This window comes from Candoia aspera, chromosome 10 (genome assembly GCF_035149785.1).
Source record: "Candoia aspera isolate rCanAsp1 chromosome 10, rCanAsp1.hap2, whole genome shotgun sequence".
Classification (NCBI taxonomy): domain Eukaryota; kingdom Metazoa; phylum Chordata; class Lepidosauria; order Squamata; family Boidae; genus Candoia; species Candoia aspera.
The window spans coordinates 25,559,816-25,582,052 of record NC_086162.1 but is presented as its reverse complement, the minus strand read 5'-3'; the positions used below and the strand labels follow the sequence as shown (position 1 = coordinate 25,582,052).

Genomic DNA, 22,237 nt, shown 5'->3' with positions numbered 1-22,237 from the left:
AGAAACCAAGCAGACTGGCGTCTGCTCCATGTCGTAAGCCACCAATGGTGGCTTACAAGCTACACTCCCCGGGCCTTGCAGCAGGCCAAGCTGAAGCCGGAGAGACGTTGGGGGCTGGGTGCGTGGCGGGAAGCAGACCCCCGAGGCTGCAGGAGGAGAACAAGGGGGTGCCCTGGACTTGCCCCTCTGGCGGGCAGAGGACACAGACCAGGATCTCCAACGTATCAGGGATTTTTGGATCAGTCTCCAAACGAACCTCACTCCCCCCCGCCCGCCCGCAAGAATCTTGCTTCATTCTGGGGGATCCTTTCACTCTTCTGCGGTTGCCCCCGCTTGCGGGGAGGCCAACGTCAAGCGAGGAGGAGGAGGGGCATTTCGGGGACAGCAGCAGCTCTTCCCAAGCCGCGCAAACAGCTGCCTGGTGGTAGACTTCGGCAGGTGCTGCTCTCCCCGCTTCTGCCCCCCGGTCCTTGGAAAGCTGCACCGGTTGCGTTGCTGCCTACCGCGAGTGGCAGAGCCAGGAAACCGGCGGGGGGGCGGCGCGGTGCCGGGATGTGGGGGGGACCACCCGGCAGGGGAGAGAAGCAGGGCGAACCCCACGGCCTTCGCGGGCCCCCCCGCGCCTCCCGCGGGCTCAAGGGGAGCCCGCGCCGTGCCCGCCGCAGAGCCGGGCAGCAGCCCGCGGGGCGGGGCCCGGGCGCGCGGGGGAAGGGGCGCGGGGGAGCTCCGAGGGGCGTGGCCGCGCGTCCGGCAGATAAAAGGCCGGCCGCCCGCGCCCTCCTCGACGCCTGCCCGCCCGCCCGCCCACCCGCTCCTTCGCCCGCCCGCTCGCCCGGCGGCAGGGCTCTGCTCCCGCGCGGCAGGCTCGGCTCGGCTCGGCTCCCCGGCCTTGTGCCGCCGGACAGGGACGCGCCCCCGCGCCTCGGACTCCTCTCGCCGTCCTTCGCCCGGACCGCAGGCAGCTTCATGGCCCTCCGCCTCGCCGCCGCCCTCCCCCCCTGCCTCCTCCTCCTCCTCCTCCTCGGCGCCCCGCCGGTGAGTGCGCTGCGCGGCCGGAGCTTCTCCGCCGGGCGTGGAGCGGCCGCTGCGCGCAGTCCGTCGGGGCGCGTGGCGCGGGCGCTCGGAGGCGGCGCGGCCCGGCCAGGGACCAGCGCCCGAGCCGCCTTGCGAGCCGGAGGCGCCGGTCCGGGAACGGCACCAGCCGCTCCGCCGGACTGGAGGAGAGACTACTGCTCCCATCATTCCCAGCCAGTAGGGGGGCGTGCTGCTCGGGGGGGCGGCGGGCTTGTTCGGCTGCTGGGCTGGAGAGCCCCTTCCCCTCCAACGCCCTCGGCCGGCCGGGCGCCTGTCGGAAGAACCGCGCGGCCGTCAGCCCTCTTCCTGGACGCCGCGCTCCCGAGCGAGCGGGCCGCAGGTCCGGGGCGCAGAGCTGCACGTCTGGGCGCTGAGCGCGAGCAGCTGGGCGAGCAGCGCGAGAAGGTCTTCGGGTTGTTCCCCAGGATCAGGGGCGCCCTCGCCCCCCCCCGTCCCCTCCTGGACGTTCGCTGCAGTGGCGGGATGCTGGAGAAGCCGAGGGAGGGGACGTTCTTTCGGGCTGCCGCTGCTTGTTGGGGGCGCCCAGCTCAGGTTGCTTTCTGTTGGAGACCTCCAGCTCTTCCGATGAAAAGGGTCAGGGTCAGGTGTGAAGGTATGAAAGGAGGGAGGAAGGAAGGAAGGAGCGAGCTGTTAGGGAAGGGGCTTGGAGAAATGATTGCGATGGGAGGAAGCTGAGGAAGCAAGGGTATACCCTGCGGTGATAAAGTAGCGGGCCTGGATTTGCCACAGGGTCCGCCTCTTGACCTGGACTGCCTTGAAGGGCTGAATCTCACTAGAACCTTCCTGTCTTCCTGGCACCCGGGAATTTCCAGCTGTTTTTTTCCCTTGCTGTTGCAGGTGCTGTGGACCAGTGTTCCCCCTCTTCTTCTCCCCTTTAACATGCTAAACAACTTCAAGCTTTTTGGAAAAGCCTGGAGGAAAATTTGGCAGTTTCACGTTCAGGCTTCCTTCCCGTGGGTATCTACCACCTCCCAGGAAGCTCTAGGGAGGGCGTTGCTTGCAAGGCAGCAGAGGAAGCCTGTTCAGGGGTGGTGGTCCTCCCTGTGCCCCACAAGGATGTAGTTGTGGCCCTCAATTTTTTTCAGCCCTTGCGGAAAGCCAGTGTTCTTCCTTCTGCAAATTCTGCAATTTGTCAATCAAACATACAGACTTCTGGAGAACACTGTAAAAATCAGAGGAGAGTCAAGTAGGCTGGGGTGGGGGTGGGGGACAGAAAGGCTGACTGTAGGGTGGGAGTAATCTTGATTATTGCTAGAACTTGAGCTTCACACTCTTCACTTCTCACTGAAATGTCTCATTTAAAATAGCTCATTTTACTGCTGAATTTCAGTGGCCCGATGGGGTGGGGGGAGCTGTGTCCTGCACACAGATTGCCCACCCTTGAAGTAACCTGGATTGTAGGTTTGGTGGTTTATAATTTAGTGCAAACTGGGAATCCTGCCATTGTGGCTGCAAAGAAGGCTTTATGGTTTAGCCTTATGCTGAAAGATGGCCTCTGCCAAACGGTGTGGGACGCCCCTGCCTGAGTGTCGCCCTCTCTTGGGGGGGGGGGGGGCTGGACGGAGAGAGAGAGGAAAGGCTGAGGAGGCATTCCAGGGGGCTTCTGTGTTAAATGTCTGGTTCCCTTTTCTCTCCAACAGGCTGAGCTGGCGGGGGTCTTCGAGCTCCAGGTCCATTCCTTCACAACAAGTAACCCCCAGAAATTCTGCCATGGGGCTCAACCCTGCCACCTCTTCTTCCGCGTCTGCCTCAAGCACGCCCAAGCCGTGGTGTCCCCGGAACCCCCCTGCACCTTCGGGGCAGCCCTGAGCAACATCGTCCCTGCCGATCGAGACATGGTGGCTACCAGTGGGCTCATCCGTGTGCCCTTCCACTTCAAGTGGCCGGTGAGATGCTGCTTGGGCCCCCGGTGCTCTGGGCACCTCGTCTTTGATGCCCTGCTGCAGATGTGGAACCTCAGTGCCCTTTGTACCATGGCCCCCCTTGGCCTAATTTCGTTCTCTGGTTCCCTTGCTTGTGCATGGTTCCGACAGCACCTCTGGCTATTGCCGCTTGGCTGGGTGTGTCTGCCTTGCGTTGGACTGCAGTGGTTGTCCTTCTGCTGCACAACCCAAAAGTTGCAAGAAAGGAAGGCGAGGTGGGAGATGTCTCTTCCCGCTGTCTGGAGAAGTAACCTGGTCTGTTAATCTTGTTTTTCTTCCAAAGATTTGGGGTCACATGCATTTCCCATGCCTCATAGCATAACTGGGGGGGGGGGGCAAATGGCCAGCTGGAGTTTGCTAAAATCTTCTGCAATCTGTAATGCAAAGATTTCGACTTCCCAGTTCTGCCCCAGAGCAGCAACTCACCTGTTTTCCCTCCCCCACCCCACCCCCGTCTTTCTGTTAGGTCACTGGAAAAGAGGATGAGGGAAGGGGAAATTGGGAGGGAATGTTTAGGCATCGAAAGCACGGGCTCGGCTCTGCTGTCGGGCACGTGTGCATGGTTGCGCATACACTTGGGAGTTTCCGGTTCCTTTGTGTGTGGCTGTGTCTTCACAATACAGCGGGTTTCACCAAGTCAGTTGCCCACGGCTGGATTTGTGCAAAACCTTGAGCTTGCAGCTAGGCATCAGTACACGCCCCCTCAAGTTGGCTCCTGGCAACATGTAGATGGAGTTCTCTCTGCAACACGGTATAAGTGGTTTGCCATGACTTGCGGGGGGGATATTTCTTTTAATATAAAAATATCCCGTCTAGCCTGGGATATTTTTAGCAGCCTCCCATCCAGACAGTAGTTTGGTCCGACTCTGCTCACCTTTCGGATATCGGCCAAGGTTGGTCAGTGCTGCCCCCTAGTGGGCAAGCTGAAAAGCAGCCATCTCCACTTAGCCTTGTCCGTAGCACAACCGTGTCTCGTTAAGGGTTCAGTGGGTTGCGTAAACCCAGAAATCTGGTTTGAGTAAGCCATGTTTCAGTCAATTATGACTTAGGGTTTGAGGCCAAGGTCTCCTTTGTTGCTGATATTCTACACTCCACTGTGTGCTGACACAGCGTTTTGTCCCATAAATCTAGAGTTTGCCCACCTCAGCAGAGCTGGCCCGTAATAATGTGCACGTGTGCATGGATTAAATTGATGATTTCTGTTGGTTCCTGAAACCGAGTCATCTCAACAACCAAGTTTTGATAGCAGCTATTTTTTATGTTTTCTGGGGCCTGTATTTTAAAATACACGTACAGATAGCATCTATTTTGGGTAATCCTTGTAAGATGCTCCAAAAGTATGCGTAGAGGAGAAGAAAAGATGGTAAAGATTAAAAGATGGGTGGTGGTTGTCTAGTTTTTGTTTTGTTGGGAGACAGGGTGTTTGCAACAGAATCCAGAGGCCAGATATAGGTTAGGCCGGTATTCGGAGGACCTTGAAAGGCCACACTTTGTGAGCGACCAGGAAGCCTTGGAAGGACAGTCATTAAAAACAATACATTTTAATTGCAAGAAAGATGTCTGTGTGTGCACGTGTCTCAGAAAAAGGCAGAATTTTGGCTTGTGCCAGAAAAGCCGGTGACAGGAGCCAGGACGGTTGTTGCGAGGCCATTGTCAATACGCCCGAGTTGTTATTTCTCTCTTTCCGCTTTTCAGAAATATGTGAAGTTTTTCTCTTCTTTCCTTCTTCCCAGGGCACCTTCTCCCTTATTATCGAATCTTGGAGGGCTGAATCAGGGGAGCCGTCCACAGGTAAGCCGTGCCTGCCCCCCGTTTCTTTCTATTTATTTATTATTCAAATCTAATCACCGCCCATCTCCCCCAAAAGAGGGACTCTGGGCGGTTGCTGATTCTTCACCTGCAGCGCTGGTGATCAAGGTGTAGAGGGGTTGGCGTGACTGCCGCTAAGCCGAGTTGCAAAAAACCTGGTGGAGTCATCTCGTCGGTGTGCATCTCACAACTAGATGGTGTGTGTGCATGTATAAAAACAGCTGCTCCATTCCTGGCAAGTTTTGGCCAAACGTGAGGCTGGTTGGGTCCTTATAGTATTCAGCGGGTTGGGATGGGCACCCACCCACAGCTTAATGTGTTTTTCAAAACTGGTGCTCAATAGATGCCCAAAAAGCTGATGGTCAGATTCTGTATTATCATGTCTCCTGATCAGGGGTGTCTGCAGGGTATGATTTAGAAAAGTTGATGGTGACTGCGATGGTGCAATTAAAGCATGTAAAAACAAGTGGAACCTCAGTCCCACCCTTGTGGCCGCCACCTTACTTTTTTGACCATACCGGGCAGATACCCTGCTCCTAATATTGGTGCACTTGCCAGGTAAACTGCATTTTCTCAAATAGAGTCCCCTTTTCGGGAGAGATGGGCGGTGATAGAAATTTGAAAAATAAATAAATAAAATAAGTTCTGAGAGGAGGGAATTGCCATCACCACCTGGGTACCCCTGCAGCATCCTTTAGGGCAGGGTTCCTCAACCTTGGCGACTCTAAGCTGTGCAGCCTTCAACTCCCAGAATTCCCCAGCCAGCAAAGAGTCGCCAAGGTTGAGGAACCCTGCTTTAGGGCACACCTGGACTTGTGCACAACCTCTAAAGTTTAGAGCAGTGTGCCTCAACCTGCGCCACTTTAAGGTGGGTGGACTTCAACTCCCAGAGGTGCTGGCTGGGGAGTTCTGGGAGTTGAAGTCCACCCACCTTAAAGTGGCGCAGGTTGAGGCACACTGGTTTAGAGGTTGGGGGCAACTTTCCAGCCGGGGTCTCCTTTCCTTGCTAAGGGCCTGCTGACCCTCCTCTTTCGTCCTTGTTCTCACTTCTTCCAGAAGATGCCCAGAGGCTGATCAGCCGTTTGGCAACCCGCCGTCGCTTGGCAGTCGGCGAGGACTGGTCGCAAGACGTGCAGCTCGGGGACCAGAGTGAGCTGCGGTACTCCTACCACGTCACCTGTGACGAGCACTACTATGGGGAAAGCTGCTCTGACTACTGCCGGCCACGAGATGACCCCTTTGGCCATTACACCTGTGATGAGCTGGGCAGCCGGATCTGCCTGGCGGGCTGGCAAGGCAACTACTGCTCTGAACGTAAGTAGCTCAGGGGGAGCATCTGCAAGGAAGGGAGCCGCCCGGATGCTTCTGCTTCATTGCCTGCCCCCAGGAGGCCTTAGGCGTGGCCGCCACCCCTGACTGAATGCTGCAGATGGGGAGGGGGGCATTTTTTGCCACTGACCTCCTCTCCCTCCTGCGAGTTTACTTGAGCTGTGGAAGGACGTCCCTGCGGGGGGCTGGGAAAATACTTTTTAGCGCTCTTTTGAAAAGGCAGTGTTCTGTACAAGAAGCAGACGCCAACGGCTCTTTGGCTTGCTTTTTTAAAATCCATTAAAAATGCAAGCAAGTCGCATGGAAGGACTTCTGTCACCAAAGTTCTGGGGGATAAAAAGCCACATAAAATGGCATTCAGCTTTGGAAGGGTTACTTGGGTGGTTACCCCAAACCTATGGCTGGATTGAAGTGGGAGGTCAGAAAAGCATCCCGGAGGAAAGCAATGGCGAAGCGCTTCTGTTTTATCGCCGCCCCCCCCCCCCCAAATGGCATGGAGGTGGCTATATCTCTCTGGGGGAGATGGATCAGATCTCTGAATGACTTCCCTAGATGTAAGTTGCTGGGAATGTGCCCGTTTCCTGAGTAGCAATAGGAAAAGAGGTTTTGATATAAAACCACCATCCTCCCAAATTCTTGAATTTCTGGCCAGCACAGTCAAGGACCACCCCTCTTTGCCAGGGCCCTGGGAGGGAGACAGGCAGAAGAAGCGGGGGTCTTCAGGGGTTGAAACCATCCCTGGTTTAGGGGGCTTTAAAAATAATGTTATACGAACGGGAGGGGGTTGCCTTGGCAGAAGCTGAAATGCGGGGTGGCAAAGGGTGAAGGTGGTCGATTTGTGCCTCCTTGAAATCCAGCAGAAACGCTGTGCATCTCTTCTCTTGTGCTCCCAGTTGGAATTTCTTGGAAGGACAAGCTTAGAGAAAACTGACTTGTTAACTCTACTGTATGCAACATCAGCACCCAGTACAAGAGAGGATGGCATTACAGGCATCATGAGGTCATTTGCAGAATGACGTCATGAGGCAGGAACCTTAAAAGATGCACAGCTTGGGCCCCCTCCCCTTTTTCATGGGTGGGTGACTAATGCAAGCTCAAGCAGGGGTCTGCAGGGAGGGAGTCGAAAGCATCAAGATGGTGGCCCTGCCCCTTTTTTACATGCGACACTTAGATTGCTTGGGGTGGTGCCATCTGGCCTTTCTTGACCTGACTGAAGAAAAATGCCACTGCTCTTAAGAACTGCCATACGCTCCATCGACCGCAGTGATCAAAGGCACAAATATGAAGCATGCTGGGAAGTATTTTTATGATAGCTGGTAGACCTTAGCAAGAACCGGAGGGAGAAAGTGGAACAATATGGATGGGAGGGCAGGATTTTTGGTGGTAATTCAGCCTGTTTTCCTCTAATGCAGTGTTTCTCAACCTGGGCCGCTTTAAGACGTCTGGACTTCAACTTCCAGAATTCTGGGAGTTGAAGTCCAGACGTCTTAAAGCGGCCCAGGCTGAGAAACACTGCTCTAATGACATAAATCCTGGGAGGGAAGTGACTACACGCGCTTCTTTTCCCACTCTTCGAAGTCCAAGTTCTCCCTCTGAATGGAGAAGCAGGTGGATCGGGACTTCCTGCTGCACTTAATCCGATTTATGGACTTCCCTGCCTCGAGATGTGGCGGCTTTTAGTCCAGAATAGACGGCATTAAGAATGGGCTTCACGAAACCAGGACAGTTTCCTTCAGTCCATATTTGGCATGAAACGTAACAAGCAACAGCCCAGGGTCTGCTGTTCCAGGATTTTGGCCCCCAATGGGACTTTCTGACACCTCTTCCCCCCAGCTGGAGCTGCTGTCAAAGGTGGTGGGCCCAGCAACTCCAGGGATCGCTGAAGTCAAGCCAAGCCGGCCTCTTTGGGGAAGTGGAGATCTTTGGCTGGCCGTGGTTGGACGGAGCTTGACAGCCAAAGCCGTCCCTCCCTTTCATCTTATGGGCAGAAAGGGGTCACCTCGTGTGCTCCCCCCACCCCCAAAATAGCCATCTGCTTGTAAACTGGCCGCCCCGATGCCGCAGAGGGCCTGGAGGGCGCTCCGTCTGCTCCGGAAAGCTTTGGCGTTGCGCTAGACTGCGACTCCAAAGTGGCTTTCCCAAAGCTCTTGTATAACTCTGTGGAAGATCACGATGCTCAAATGGAAAGCAGAGTGGCGGGTGGAGGGGGGAAGGCAAATGGGCGCCCGCCTGGGCATTCCTTCCCTTCTCAGAAGGTCAAGCCCAAAGAGGCAAGTGCTGCCGACAGACGGGGCCAAGAGGTGGAGCGCATCCCCGGCTTTGGCCGGCCGGCCCTGTCTCCATCTCCATCTCCATGGAAGTCGCTTTGGGCTGCAAGAATGCCGCCTTCTCCTGGCCCCCCAGTGGAGAGGCTTAATTGACTCACAAAGCCCCCCCTCGAAGCCTTGGCATATGGAGGGGCTGATTAACTTCCCCAGGAGGAACAGCCTGCTGCACGGGGAAGGGGGGGCACGAAGGAGGGCCACGCCAGCCGCGCCCCCCTGCTCCTTTGTTCCAGGGGGAGGCCCCTCTGCCGAGAGGGAGGCCGGGCAGGATGCGAGGGTGCCTCCCCCCCATTTCCCCAGACCCTCCACTTCTGTTCCCAAGGAACAGGGGAGAACAGCCAAGATGGAAAGGGGACGCGTGTTCCTGCCCAGCCAGGCCACCTGATGGTCGTGCACCCTTTGGCCAGGGCTTGGCGGCAGGTGCCTGAGGTTGGCAGGATGTGCCACGTCTCTACAGCAGCAGAAGCCACACTGGTCTCTCTCTGTCCTCCCGCTGCCCCCCCACCCCCACCCTCCCCTGCTTCCTTGCTTCCCCCCTGCAGCCCTCTGCCTGCCCCAGTGCAGCCGCAGCCACGGCTACTGCGAGAAGCCCGGCGAGTGCAAGTGCCGGATCGGCTGGCAGGGCCCCTCCTGCGACGAGTGCGTCCGCTACCCCGGCTGCCTGCATGGCACCTGTGCCCAGCCCTGGCAGTGCCACTGCCGGGAGGGCTGGGGCGGGCTCTTCTGCAACCAGGACCTCAACTACTGCACCAACCACCGCCCCTGCCAGAACGGGGCCACCTGCACCAACACGGGCCAGGGGAGCTACACCTGTGCCTGCCCGCCCGGCTTTGTGGGGACGAGCTGCGAGGTGGAGGTCAACGAGTGCGACAGCAGCCCCTGCAGGAACGGAGGCAGCTGCAGTGTCAGTATTGCCCCTGACCCCTCCCGCCCCCCAAATCCTCTTCCTGCCCTCCGCGCCGCCGCCCTGCAGTTCTCAGCCTCCAAGCAGAAGGACGGAGGCCTGGGCTGGGCCCCCAATCGCCCCCTGCTAGCCTGGTCCTCCAGCTGTGTCGTGAGTGCTGCTCCTTGGAAGGGGCTGGCGATGGGAACGCCATAGCTTAGAACAGTGTTTTTCCACCTCGGCCACCTGAAGATGGGTGGATTCAACTCCCAGAATTCCCCAGCCAGCTATGCTATGCTGGCTGGGGAATTCTGGGAGTTGAAGTCCACCCATCTTCAAGTGGCCGAGGTGGAAAAACACTTGCTTATAGGCTGCAGGGGGTGACCTGAGTCTGTCCGCATCTCTCCTGCTCAAAAGAACAGGCTTTGCCCTTGGCATTTTGGAGAGAGGGGCATAAAAAAAGGAGGTGATGTTTGAAATCCCGCTATGTATTGTCTCAGCCCCCAAACCTGCCCCAAGGATTGGAGAGGGCAGCCCCTGGGAAGCCGCTGTTCTCTCCTTGGGGTGCAGATGTAGCACTTTGCCCAAGCGGGTTGTGGAGCCTGGCAGGGGTTTGGGGGTGCTTCGCCTCCCGGAGTCCCTCCACTTTTCTCCCTTGAAAGAGGAGCTACGTGTGGTGGGTCTGGAGCACAGAGCTCTTCCTGTCCTGCCAGAATCATACCTGGAGCCCCGTCTGGAGCCCCCGTCAGGCAGCGTTTGGCTCTGCTCCACTCAATGCCCCTGATTGCTGCTTTCTGGGAGGGGTGGGGGGCTAGAAGCACATTTTTTACTTGGCGAAGGCAGCTTGACCCACAGGCTGGGGGGGCAGCACCTTCTAGAGAAGCCACATATTTATTTTACGTGCTTCCCAAACCTGGGTACATGACCCAAAATTGGGTAAAAGTGGTTTTTCTCTTGGGGTAATGACACATGAACCCCTTAAGTTGACTTAAAGTGTTTTGCCTACATTGGGTAAAAGCGTTTTCGATACGCGGTTTTGGGTCACAAAGGAAGCACCGGTGTAACTTCTGCCTGTTGCAAAACATCAGGTAGGTCCCTGGCTCCTTTCTAAAGCATCTCTGTCCATTTCCCTGACTCAACTGCCATGGCCTTCCCACGGGGCTCGGGATGCCTAGTTCCACCCCTGGCGTGAGGAGGGCTCCAGGATCGGACCAGGAAGCCATTCGCAGCTGTCTTGCGTTTCACAAGGTGCCAGCTTCACGGGCTAGGGCAGTTCAGCCCTGAGAAAAGCAGCATTTTGTGCCCTGCCTGAATGACCCAAACTCAGTGCCTCTTTCTTTGTTTTTCTGTGGATTTGCCTCTCTGGCTGGTCTTCAAAGCAGAGCAAGGTCAGGATGGTTAATGCTTGGATGGGAGACCACCCAGGAATCTACCAGGGCTGTAGATGACATGGGGAAGATGAGAAAATATCCCGGAAGAAGGCCATGTAGTACCCTGTAGTGGCCCAAAGTCAAGCTTGGCTTAAAGGAGGGGGGGGGGGCGGGCTTCCTGTTCCAGTTACAGCCACTCCTCGGTCTTCTGAGGATCACCGAGTGTTGCCCACATTGGTACGATCCAAGTACGATCCAAGTACGTTCAAGCACGTTTTCACGGCTATGAGGCCAGGAGCGTTTTCTTCAACAGAAAGCGGCAGTCCAGAGCAACCTGTGCTTGGTGCCCCTGCCATGAGGCAGGTAGCTCGCAGCTGGGCCCCTTTTGCCGGAGACGCCGCTGAGGCCCGTGGGGTAGCTATGCTTAGCGCAGGGATCCCAACCAGCATTGCTGGAGCATGGCCGGGCAGGGCCGACTCCCCACCTTTCTAGGTTGTGGGTTCTATGGTTGAGCTGCTCTTGCTGGGAGGAGTTTTGAACATGTGACCGGCACCTTCCATCCTGCCACGCAAGACTCCTCCGCCGTGCCCTGCACTCTGGAATGACAGGCCAGGACTCCTTTTCAAGGATGGCTAGCAAGGCCCCCTTGGTTGTCTCAAGGCCAAATGCTCTCACGCACTGCAGTCTCCCCTCCCCTCCCCTCCCCTTCCCAAGGCTGAATTCCAGCCCCTCCTCACCCCCCTGGTCTTTCCCTTTACCTGCAGCAGTTTTCCAGAACCTTAAAAAATGGGCCTTGAAAATGTGGCATCAGACCAGCACACAACAGAGTGGAATGATTACTTCCATGACTGGGAAACTCTGCTTGTCTTGATGCAGCTGATGATTGCATTTGCCTTTTCAGCTTCTGTGTCACGGTGCTGGCTCATACTCCCTTATAATCAACTCCAGGTCTTTTTCACTCGTTCTGTTATTCTCCCATTCTATAGCTGTGCATTTATTTGAGTTCTCAGTCCTAAGTGAAGTGTGTTGCCTTGCCTTGGTTTCTCCAGTTCCATTCTGTTAGGTTCATCCCACTTGCCTAATTTATCAAGAGCTTTCCTGTCACTCTCAGGGAAGGGTTTGCGCATTATTTAAAGAGACCAGCTTGAGGACAAGGGAGCCCATCGTTCTTCAGAAAGCGGTGTGTGGGGTTCAGTTGGAAACAAAGTGAATGGGTGCAAGCAAAGAAGAGCTAAGTCGGGGGGGGGGGAGACATCTTGTAAGTGGGCCCCTGATTTGCCCACGGCTGTGTAGTGCAGTGTTTCTCAACCTCAGCAATTTTCAGCTGTGGGGACTTCAACTCCCAGAATTCTGCATTTTAGATCTCATATTTTCCACAACGTCCTGGATGTCTTGCATAAAAGCTCAATAGAAGTCAGAGAAAGTCTGTTTAAAATCCTCCATGTCTCATGCAGTAGCTTATGGCACCCCCAGGAGCTTAACCAGCGAAAGTCGAAGATATGAAAGAATTCCGGAATGTGTTACACAAGTGAAAGTGAGATAGTTCCCCAGGGAAAGTAGAAGCAGAAAACCGAAAGTTCAAAAAAGCTGATTCAACGTGTAGGAAAATGCTAGTATCTTCAAATTTAGTACAAAAATAACAACAGGGAGACAATCGTTTACTCTCAATCTTTGAAATTTCCTTTGGAAGGAACATGAAATCCAAGACTTAAAAGAATTTTTTTTTTAAAAAAGTAATCCCAAAAATAACGATAAGCACCAAGAGAACCAGCTTCTCCTCGCTGTAAAAAGCCTCTCTTGGGGTACGTATGCTTAAAAAAACACACAAATTGGTGATTTAGAAATGGGGTGGCTGGTCTTAGTGTCCCTTTAAGGCCACCGCTCAGCTTGGAAAGTGAAGAAGCTGGCTCTTGCCAATCAAACGCGAAACGCTATTTGCCATCCGGAGGACAGATGGGATGATTCCAGGTATTCTCCTTGATCCAGAGAACGTTTCTGGGCTTCAGGAAAACCAGCCTGAGCCCGAAAAAAGTTACCGCATTGTCAGCTCCGCCGGCTGAACCAGTGGGCATAGTTCAGTCCGCCATGCCCACCGGAAGCCTGCGGGTTGGGTTCTGAAGGATGGGTCTCACTTCTCCCTTGCCACCTTCCACTTTTTGGCAGAGGGCTGACCCTTCACAGCCAAAAGGCAACCTGCTTAGTCTGCGTGGTGGAAAGGCGGCTGCTGTCAAATGTGTCCTCTCCCATCCCGGCGTTTTTAATTCCACTCTGTGGTGCTGGGCCAGCAAACGCAGGAGCGGCTCAGGGGTTGGAGGGACCCCAGCATGGAACCGTGTGGCTGGGATGCTTGTGGTAGCCCCCCACCCCCAGCTTGCTTGGAACAAAGACGCAGCCTGTGGCATCCGCAGCTGTGCGGGCAAAGTGTTGGAAGGCTAAAAATGGTTGGCTGTGGCCAGGGAGGGCCAGAGGTTTTGGGTTTCCCTGGCATGGACTGAAATCCTCTAATTTGCCCCCTGAATAAGTGACCAAATGCCCTTTGGTAGAAGCTGGTAACCAGATGTTCAAGAACTGCCCAGCAGTTCCCCCCCCCCCCACTTGGCTACCGCAAGAGTTGGCAAAGGTTGCCCCCTGCTGGAACATCTGGGGCCAGAGAGGACATTTGCCCTTGGTTCCTGAAGGACCTCTGCAGCTGAGGTGAGAGTTGTGGCACATCTGGTGGGGAATGGGTCTTCCTGGCCCGGGCTCTTAGTTCTGTGCTCCTGGATGCTCTGAGGCAATTGGTCCTCGGTGATGGGTGCTATGGTGCAGCTCAGGCATCCCCTCCCAGCAAAACTAGTCATTGTCCCCGTGTAGAGATTTCTGGGCATTGCAGATGATCCTGCCCAGGTGAGCAGGCGGCTTCCTCCACTCCTCAGCCTGTTAACCAAGGGAGCTTTGAAATCTAAGCAGCAGGTTTGGGGAAGGTGGTTTAGATACGGCAGTCCTGGCACTCTGCCATTAAGCAAACAGACGGAGATGCCATTGCTTGCCTAGAGCCCCAGGGCTGGGTGGCGAGGCTAGTTTGGAGCTGGGGTGATGGTGGGCAGCCGCTCTTAGGGGCTGCATTTCCACCAAGTAGGTTCAAGTATCCTGCAAGTTTCCTGGCACACCTTGATATCTGGCGCGCGCGCGCACACACACACACACACACACACACACACACCCCCGCATTGCAGCCTCTCCTGCTTTTCCTCTTCAGTCCTGGCCTTAATGTGGCAGGAGCTTCTGTGGTCTTCTGGAGGAATGGCGAGGTGCAGAGGAAGCACCTGGACTGTTTCTGGTGCCCGAGGAGCAGATTGTGCAGGCAGAGCTTTCCGGGGTGGCCCTGGCTGCCAACAGATGGGGCCAGTCCGTCTTGCCACAGCCATGAAGCTACCTCAGCCTGTCAGGGCTGCACTAGGGCACCAGCACCCAGACTGCCGGGGAGCCGGATTCCAAGTATTACCCCTATTAATTAGGGATCCAGTTTCTTGCAGCAAAAAAGAATGAGGAAGTAACAGCATCTAAAGCTTGGCCAGCTTGCTGTCTACAGAGCTGGGGGTCTCAACTTTGCCTTCTACACACCGGGGCAATATCTGAGCAACCCTGGTCCTCCCTTCTCTGCACGTACAACAGCTTGGTCAGGGGTCCAGGGTTGGGGTCCAGGTGATGGCTCTGATGGTGTGATCAAAGCTCTGCCGGTTTCCTTATGTGCGTTGCAGAAAGGTGGAGCTTCAATCACGCTGTCATAGCGATACTGACTTTTTTTTACCATGCCCTGTGATAGGAGCTGGATAATTCTCTTTTGGGCCTTGTCTACCTTGTTGCAGCTTTACTCTCAAGCACAGAAGCTGGGGAGGGGAGGGGAGGGGAGGGGGGGGAGGGGAGGGGAGGGGGGGAAAAAAACCAAGCTTGGTGGGTAGGAAAGGACGATGTTCCCACATGAAAGATAAGTCTGAAGATGTTCTTGAGGGGGAAAGACATGATGCACAGGAAACCATGCCAGAAAGAAAAAGCCCATCCCCACAGCATGGCTTTTGATAATGTGGGTGGGACAAGCACATCTGGAAGGCTGTGGGAAAGGCTACCAGACAGGTAAGGCCAGGACTTGAGGGGCACAGAATGAGGGAGCCCCCAAACTGTCCAAGGGAGTAAAGAGGTCGTCTGCAGATGCAAAAAACGTAGTGGAGGTGCAGAAGGACTCTGGACAGAAGGGCGGGAGGAAAGATCAACGCAGGCAGTGAGCAAGGAGCAGCTGGCAAGACGGACCCTGGCAGTGCAGTGGGCCAGATGTGGGGGGGACTCCCTCACCTGATGCAGAGCTGGGCTTAAGGTTGGGAAGACTGAAGCAGCAGCGGTAAGCGGTGGTCCGAATGGGGCTGGAGTGAAATGTCAGTGGTCCCCTTTAGCTGAGTTGGTGGCCAGGTCACGTGGGTTGAAATAGTTGTCAGCGTTTCGGAAGCAAATGAAGGAACATGAATGCAGGGGAAGGACATTTACTTTGTGCAAGTTTGCAAAAATGCTCGGTCAACTGTACATGTGGTACTTTGTAAAAGGCAACGTGCAGCTGGAATCCAGGCAAAGACCCAGCTGTTGTGAGCACTGGTGGCAAGGAGGCCCCTTTTGGGGCTGGTGCTGAGGACTGTGGTGTTTGGGGCACGACCAGAAGTGCCCCGAGGAAACCCCTGCCTCGAGCATTGGCAGCTTTCCCCAGAAGAGAGTTTGACTGAAAAAGGTAGCTGGTTTGTAAAATCTCCAAAATCTCAGTCATGGTGGCTGGCCCCTTTGGGCTTTTCTCATCAGCCATTTCCAGGGCCCGGCACTTTCCCCAGGGATGCCTGTGGAAAGCTGGACATGCCAGGAAGTGGGAGATGCTCACACGCGTCCCTGTGCCACTTGCCCAGCTCTTCCCAGCAAAGGGAGCTTTCTAACCACCTCTAGGCAGCCTTGAACGGCAGTTGGCTGGTGCTGCTGGCTGTGGATTCAGATCCTTTCCCCCAAGTGATCAGGTGGCAAAGTGGATCCCTAATTCTTACCTACAGTTGCTTCTGCCGTAGCCTGAAAATTCTGCTTGGGAGGGGGAGGGGGGAGATTCAAAAAATGGGGAGCAGCTTCTCCCACTGCTGCAGCTTTCACTTTGCCTCCCCCCACCCCCCCGTTCAATATGCAAGAGATGTTCAAAGGGAAGAGATGCATTTCGGATGGAAATGCAAACCAGGGGAACCATGCCCCCCTCCCTGCCTAGTTCTCGCTGTTCTGTCTGGAGCTGGCAGATTGGGAAGAGAGGACGCCCCGAGAAGGGAGGACGCCCGGCCTGGCTCAGCTCGCTTGCTGCTGTGGCCTTCATCCACACCTGGATGAGCAAGGCAGAGCCTTTTGGGCGTTCACTTTCCTTGGGTTCGGGGTGCGAGCAAGCAGGGCTTGGAGAGGACCTGCGATGCTTGCATGTGGGTGGTGTGGCCTGGCCTGGCCACCCCCTTGACGTTGCCTTGGAAGGGAGAACATGGAACGCTGTCCAGCTCCTTGCCCAGACTCGGAATCTGGGGAAGCAGAAGGACCCCCTTAAACGGAGCACAGCAGAGGTCGCTCTGCTGAAGCCACCATTGGTTGTAGGCCGACCCCTTCCCTAACCAGGGTTCTTCATGGGAGTGGTCCTTCCTGGTCCCCGTTTGCTTGGTGTTTTTTTTTATGCTCCCTTTTCCCCCTTGTTTGGGCAAAGCAACTTTGGTTCCCTGTGGTTTCTAGTCTAGTCACAATCAAAAAGAGAAATATCTGGGATGGTGCTGATTGATATGCTGTGGGTGGCTCAGTCAACTGACTCCAGAACCTGCTGTGGAACTAGTTTTGAATGCCAGGAGCCAGCCCTGTAACATGAAGACTGGAAAATGCCCCAGAGGGCTGGGGGATGCTGGGAAGAAGGTATCTCCTCTCGCTGTTCACGATAAATAAAGCCAGGCGCTTCCCCCAGTATTGTGGGGAAAATATCCCCAGGTGGAGTATTATCCTCTTAGGTTTAAACCCTCCCCACCTCTTTCTTGAAGGAAAGAGAATTTAATCTTTCTCTTTATTTTTTAAAGGTGTGTCATAAAGATAAACTAATTTCATTATCAATTCCTTTTCAAAATGCCAAAGGGCCACTGGTGCTTGGTAGGACTGGAAGTCTGTGCTAGCGAAGCACAGGGTTGGTGAAACCTGGAGAATACGTAGAGAAGTTTAAAAGTTTTAAGCAATCTGCAAAGGTTTGCCTACTAGTGGGAGAGCTCGGCGTGAGTGCGTAGTACTAATTTGGCCGTGCAAAAGAAGCCAGGAAGTCTACTCCTCTTTTTCTGGGCTCCTTCAGAATTCCGTGGCAGTTTAGAAATATAATTGGGTCATCTGCAGTAGCTGATGTTATAGGGCTGCTATGCGCTGACCCGGCAAAGGGCAAGCAGGGCATCATCCCAGCGGAACCACCTGTTTGTTGGAAACCTTTGATAGGGCGCCAGATTGATGTTGGAACAACCCCTGGGCGTGTAAAGGCAACCCACACATCTGGAAGCCGTTGCAGTTTAGCAACAGTAAAAGGTGAACAACTTACACCAAAGTGGGTTCTTCTGCAAGTGACGAGTGTGATTAAAGGGGAAGGAAGTGGACCACAGGCCTCCTCCTCCTCCTCCTCCTCCTCCTCCTCCTCCTCCTCCTCCTCCTCCTCCTCCTCCTCCTCCTCCTCAGCACAGCTGCATCCCAATTTGCTGAGCCTTTGAAGGCTTCACCTTCCCGGGTTGAGCCTGCTGGACTAGCCTGGGGAACATTTCCTGTGCCTTTGCTGGCCCCTTAGCTCCGAGAATGGGCTGGAACGCAAGCCCTGCTTAGAGCATCTGGAAGTGATGGTTTTTACTCCAACTGCTCACTGGAGGGAATGATATTAAAGGCAAAACTGAAATACTTTGGCCACGTAATGAGAAGACAGGACACCCTGGAGGAGATGCTGATGCTGGGGAGAGTGGAGGGCAAAAGGAAGAGGGGCCGACCAAGGGCAAGATGGACGGATGACATTCTAGAGGTGACGGACTCGTCCCTGGGGGAGCTGGGGGTGCTGACGACCAACAGGAAGCTCTGGCGTGGACTGGTCCACGAAGTCACGAAGGGTCGGAAGCGACTCAACGAACAAACAACAAATGAAGCATGAGTGAGAGGAATGTTTTTCTGACATCTTTGCAGTGGGGGAGTAGGTTTTTGAGATGGGATGAGTGGGCTGGATCCAAGGATTTCTTTGCTTTGATGTGTATTTTTGTTCTAAGTGTGTCCTACTTCCCAGCATTTGCTGCCCCAGGGACAACCAAGCTAAGAGGAGTGGGAATAAAAGCGGAGGTTTTGGCAGGGGCGGGACAAAGACCGTGGCCACGTCACTTGGCCACGCTCTTCGCTTGCTCTTATCCCAGGGGCTATGCTTGTCTAGGACCATAATAAAGATAGATCTGGTTTATCCAGGAGGTGGCCCCTGTTGTGTCACCTCCCACTCTTCCAGCCTGGGCAAAGCGCCCTAACCGGTTGGCTGTCCCTTCTTCCCTGCAGGACCTGGAGAATGACTACAAGTGCACCTGCCCGCAAGGCTTCTACGGCAAGGACTGTGGAATCAGCGCCATGACCTGTGCAGATGGGCCCTGCTTCAACGGGGGGACCTGCGCAGAGAAACACACGGGGGGTTACACTTGCCGCTGCCCTCTGAACTACCATGGGTCCAACTGCGAGAAAAAGATAGATCGGTGCAGCAACAACCCCTGTGTGAACGGTAAGTGTCCCTTTGCCTTCTGGGATGTAGGGTTCTGCAGATGAGCAGGCCCTATGTTGACCTTAGGGCCGTGTTTCTCAACCTCAGGCACCTTAAGATGGGTGGGCTTCAACTCCCAGAATTCCCCAGCCAGGGAGTTGAAATTCACCCATCTTAAAGTAGCCGAGATTGAGAAACACGGCCCCAGGGTGTCATGGTGGTGAGTCTCTTAGGAACAAGGAAGAACGGTTCATGATTCAATGAGGACTTCACAAATCTGCACATACCTTCCAAGGGGAGGACCTCTGTATTAATCGGTAGAAAGCCCACCTCTGTTCTTCCCGTTGCCCCCAATTCACGGGTGTCCCCCTCCACAGCATCTCCAGCAATCCTTCCATCCAGGAGTCCTGACGTTCTCCACCATGGTGTCCAACTGTGCTGTGCCTGCAGCAGAAGTTCAGGGGCCCTCGTGCCTCCTCTGCTTCTGTGGTCCCTTTATTCCACATGAAGTGGTGGACCAGCTCTCGGCCTGTGTCTCCGTCTACTCCACCCCGCACATTAACTGCAGTGGCTTCCGAAGCCGGAACTGGCAGGGCCTCCTTGAGCCCGCAGGCTCTGTGCCAGTCTCTTGGAAGGACCTCCTCCGCTCCCTTCGGCCTCGCATCCTGAGTGGGCTGTCCAGGTGGGACGCGCTCTGTGCTGCCTCTCCCGTGAGGACAGCGATCGCTGCACTCGGGGACCAGGGCAACCTTCTCCCTTTCCTTTTCAGGTGGTCGCTGCCTGGACCTTGGCCGCAGCATGGTCTGTAAGTGCCGCCCAGGGTTTGCCGGCTCCCGCTGCGAGCTGAACATTGACGACTGCGCGGGCAACCCCTGTGCAAATGGGGGCACCTGCATCGATGGCCCCAACAGCTACTCCTGCTCCTGCACCCTGGGCTACGGGGGGAAGGACTGCGGCGTGCGCATGGATGCTTGCAGCTCTGGCCCCTGCCTGAACAGCGGCACGTGCTACACGCACTTCTCAGGCCACGTCTGCGAGTGTCCGGCTGGCTACATGGGCTCCCGCTGCGAGTTCAGAGTGGAGCTGCCCACGCCCGTCAGCAGCAGCCAGTGGGCGGCCGAGGGACCCCTCCCCACGGCCCTGGCGGCCGCCTCTGCGCTGGGGCTCTCGACGCTGGTGCTCGCGGCCTGCGCCATCCTGGCTGTGCTCCGGCACCTGAGGCGCGGGCCCCACGCTCTGAAGAGCCGCGTCCGCAACGACCTGGCCACGGTCAACAATTTCAGAGAGCGGGACGGTGGTCTCGTCTCCCCCGGCTGCTTTAGAGTGTCGAACGAGGAGCCCCGGTTCCACGGCGACCAGGTCAACTGTAAGAGGAAGCTGCTCGATCAGAGTTACGAGTCCATCTGCAAGAAGCTGGAGAAGTAAGTGGCACCTGCTCGTCACTGGCGAGGAGGTCAGGTCTCAGGAGTGGGAGGAGCCCGCGTTGGCCGCCCCGGGTGGGAAACCGAGAAAATCACGGCCGGCCTCATTCGCGGTCGGAGGATCCAGATGCAGCGTGAGCACCGCGCGCGCGCGACCTGAAAGAAACACTTAGCTTGACTGTCCGAGCCCAGAGGCTGTGTGTGCACGTGAAGTCTGGCCAGTCGTCTGTTACCGGCCATGGTGGCCTTAGAAGGTACAGCGTCCGAAGGCCTTTGGATGTGTTGCTACAAGGGATGGGTGGGAACTGGTGAACTGGCTCCTTGCTGCTGCCAATACAATTGCAGATGTTTGCGGTGCCTTCTCTAAGCTGGTGCCCTGGCTCCGCTTCCTGGCATAGCCCCTGCCGGCAACGTGGGCACGGTAGTCAAATGCCTCCAGAAGGTTCCGCTTCTTAAGATCTCAGACTGAGTCCACTCTTTTCCGAAACCTGTTCTCATGAGGTGTGTGGTTTTGGAGCACTGAAGACCGTGGCACGGCGCCTGGCAGTGCCAGCCGACATGGAAGAGGAGCAGAGCACCGAACACAGGTAGACCGAGAGGAAACACCTTGACCTCTTTCGTTGGGAGCGCCTGGTGACCTCAAGACACCCCGGCTTCTCGCAGGCCCAGCTCCGGTCCAACGTCCCCTGCCCCTGCCTGTGTCTGCCTTCAGCACCCAGAAGGGCCATTCCCTCCAGGAGCAAATGCAGAGCTGGAAGAGTTTTTGCCAGAGGTGGAGCACCGAAGGGGAATTTTCTTTGGGGAACCTTCTAGGGAAGCTGAAGACACCTCTCTTCTTCTTCATGAGCTGACCTGGACAGGGGAAGAAGGAAGCAAGGGTTTTGCTGGTTTTGTGGTGGGATACATCTGGGTGAATGAGATAACTGGACCGAGTTTAAGAGTGGTCCTTACCACAGGAGAAGACTCCACGGCCCACTTTCCATCTGGCCCTTCCAGAGAAAGGGGAGCTGGTTGCCCCCATCAGGCTGCAGGCTAACCAAGGGAGCCAAGGTTGAGCCTGCCAGCTGTTCCTTCATGCCAGGTCAGCTCCGAGAGAAACATCTGGGATGAGCAGCAGCCGGCTTTGCTTTTCCATAGGCCAGACTGAAGATGTTGGCCTGATGCTTGCTTGGAGGGGCCTGGATGAGAGGAGAGCCGGAAGAGGAGAAAGTGACAGGGATGGGTGTGGAGCAGATATTTTCATGTCGAAAGCAATGGTGGTAAAACAGACCGTTGGAGTTCTCCCCGGCCACCTTCAAGGAAAGGCGACCCATCCACTGCCTGGGCACTGGGTTCTGTGGCCTCCAGGGAGTCTCTTGTCTGTCTCTGGGTTCAGAGCCTGAACAAAACCATCCCGAAACAGGTCTTGTTTGCAGGAGGGAAGTTTAAGGACAGTCGATTTATTCAGTTGAGCAAGCCTCATTTTCCTTACCATAGCTCAGGGACAATGTGCGTGAAAAGGGGCAGGGCTTCCATCACGTGGTTGTGGCCCCCATCTTGGCCTGTTATGACCCTCCTGCAGACACCCCGGCCCAGATTTAGCCCTGGCTGCTCACGCTCGGAGGAAGAGCCCTGTTCTTCACCAGCCGTCTGCCTTTCTTTCTTCCTGCTGCAGCAAACGGTCGGAGCCCAGCTGGCCTGCTGCTGCGGAGGGTCCCAAGGCCAGCGCCTACCACCCGATCTACGTCATCCCTGGCCAGGTGGAGCCCTGCATTTATGCCACAGAGGTAATGATCCTGTGCTCCCTTTGGGGCTTTGAGAGTCTCTCGAGACTGATGCCCGCCTTTCAAGGTAGGCTAAAGAGAAAGAGACCCTGCAGGGATTCCGGGAACACACCTTTAATGTTGCGGGATATGATAACAGGAACTGGAAAGCCCATCGGAGTGTCTGTCTGTCCCCTCCCACACTAAACAAACCAAGGCAAGGTGGCTGTGAGCGTCTCTCTCAGGCTTCCTTCAGGCTCTGAACTGTGTAATCTCTTCTCTGAGTCCCTCTTCAGCAGCTCTTTCACACCCTCCCCGAGGTCGGCTCTCAGTTCCTTTACCAGGGTGATAGGACCACCTGTTTCTTCTTTTGGGTGCTTTGGAGGGCTTTACGTTGTTTTAACGTTTTATGAACTCTTCTTACGCTTCGGCGTTAGCACGCACCATTTGGAATCTGGTGCCCTGGCCTGTTAATGAATCAGCAAAACAAAAACCCAGTTCAGATGATTAATGGGGGGCTCGACAAAGTAGCTTTCTCTCAGCTGGTGCCTTCTGGAGGTGTTGGATGACATTT

The 22,237-nt window shown here is 55.5% G+C and overlaps 1 protein-coding gene across 1 annotated transcript; it reads left to right on the top strand.

Moving 5' to 3' along the window:
- Positions 1-886: 886 nt before the first annotated feature.
- DLL3 (delta like canonical Notch ligand 3) lies at positions 887-21,968 on the top strand. Its single transcript, XM_063312521.1, has 8 exons — positions 887-1,035; positions 2,736-2,981; positions 4,751-4,808; positions 5,883-6,140; positions 9,022-9,383; positions 18,305-18,521; positions 19,270-19,921; positions 21,576-21,968. Exons 1-8 carry the CDS (start codon positions 967-969, stop codon positions 21,868-21,870), a joined length of 2,157 nt encoding a protein of 718 aa, XP_063168591.1. The 5' UTR covers positions 887-966; the 3' UTR covers positions 21,871-21,968.
- Positions 21,969-22,237: the final 269 nt, after the last annotated feature.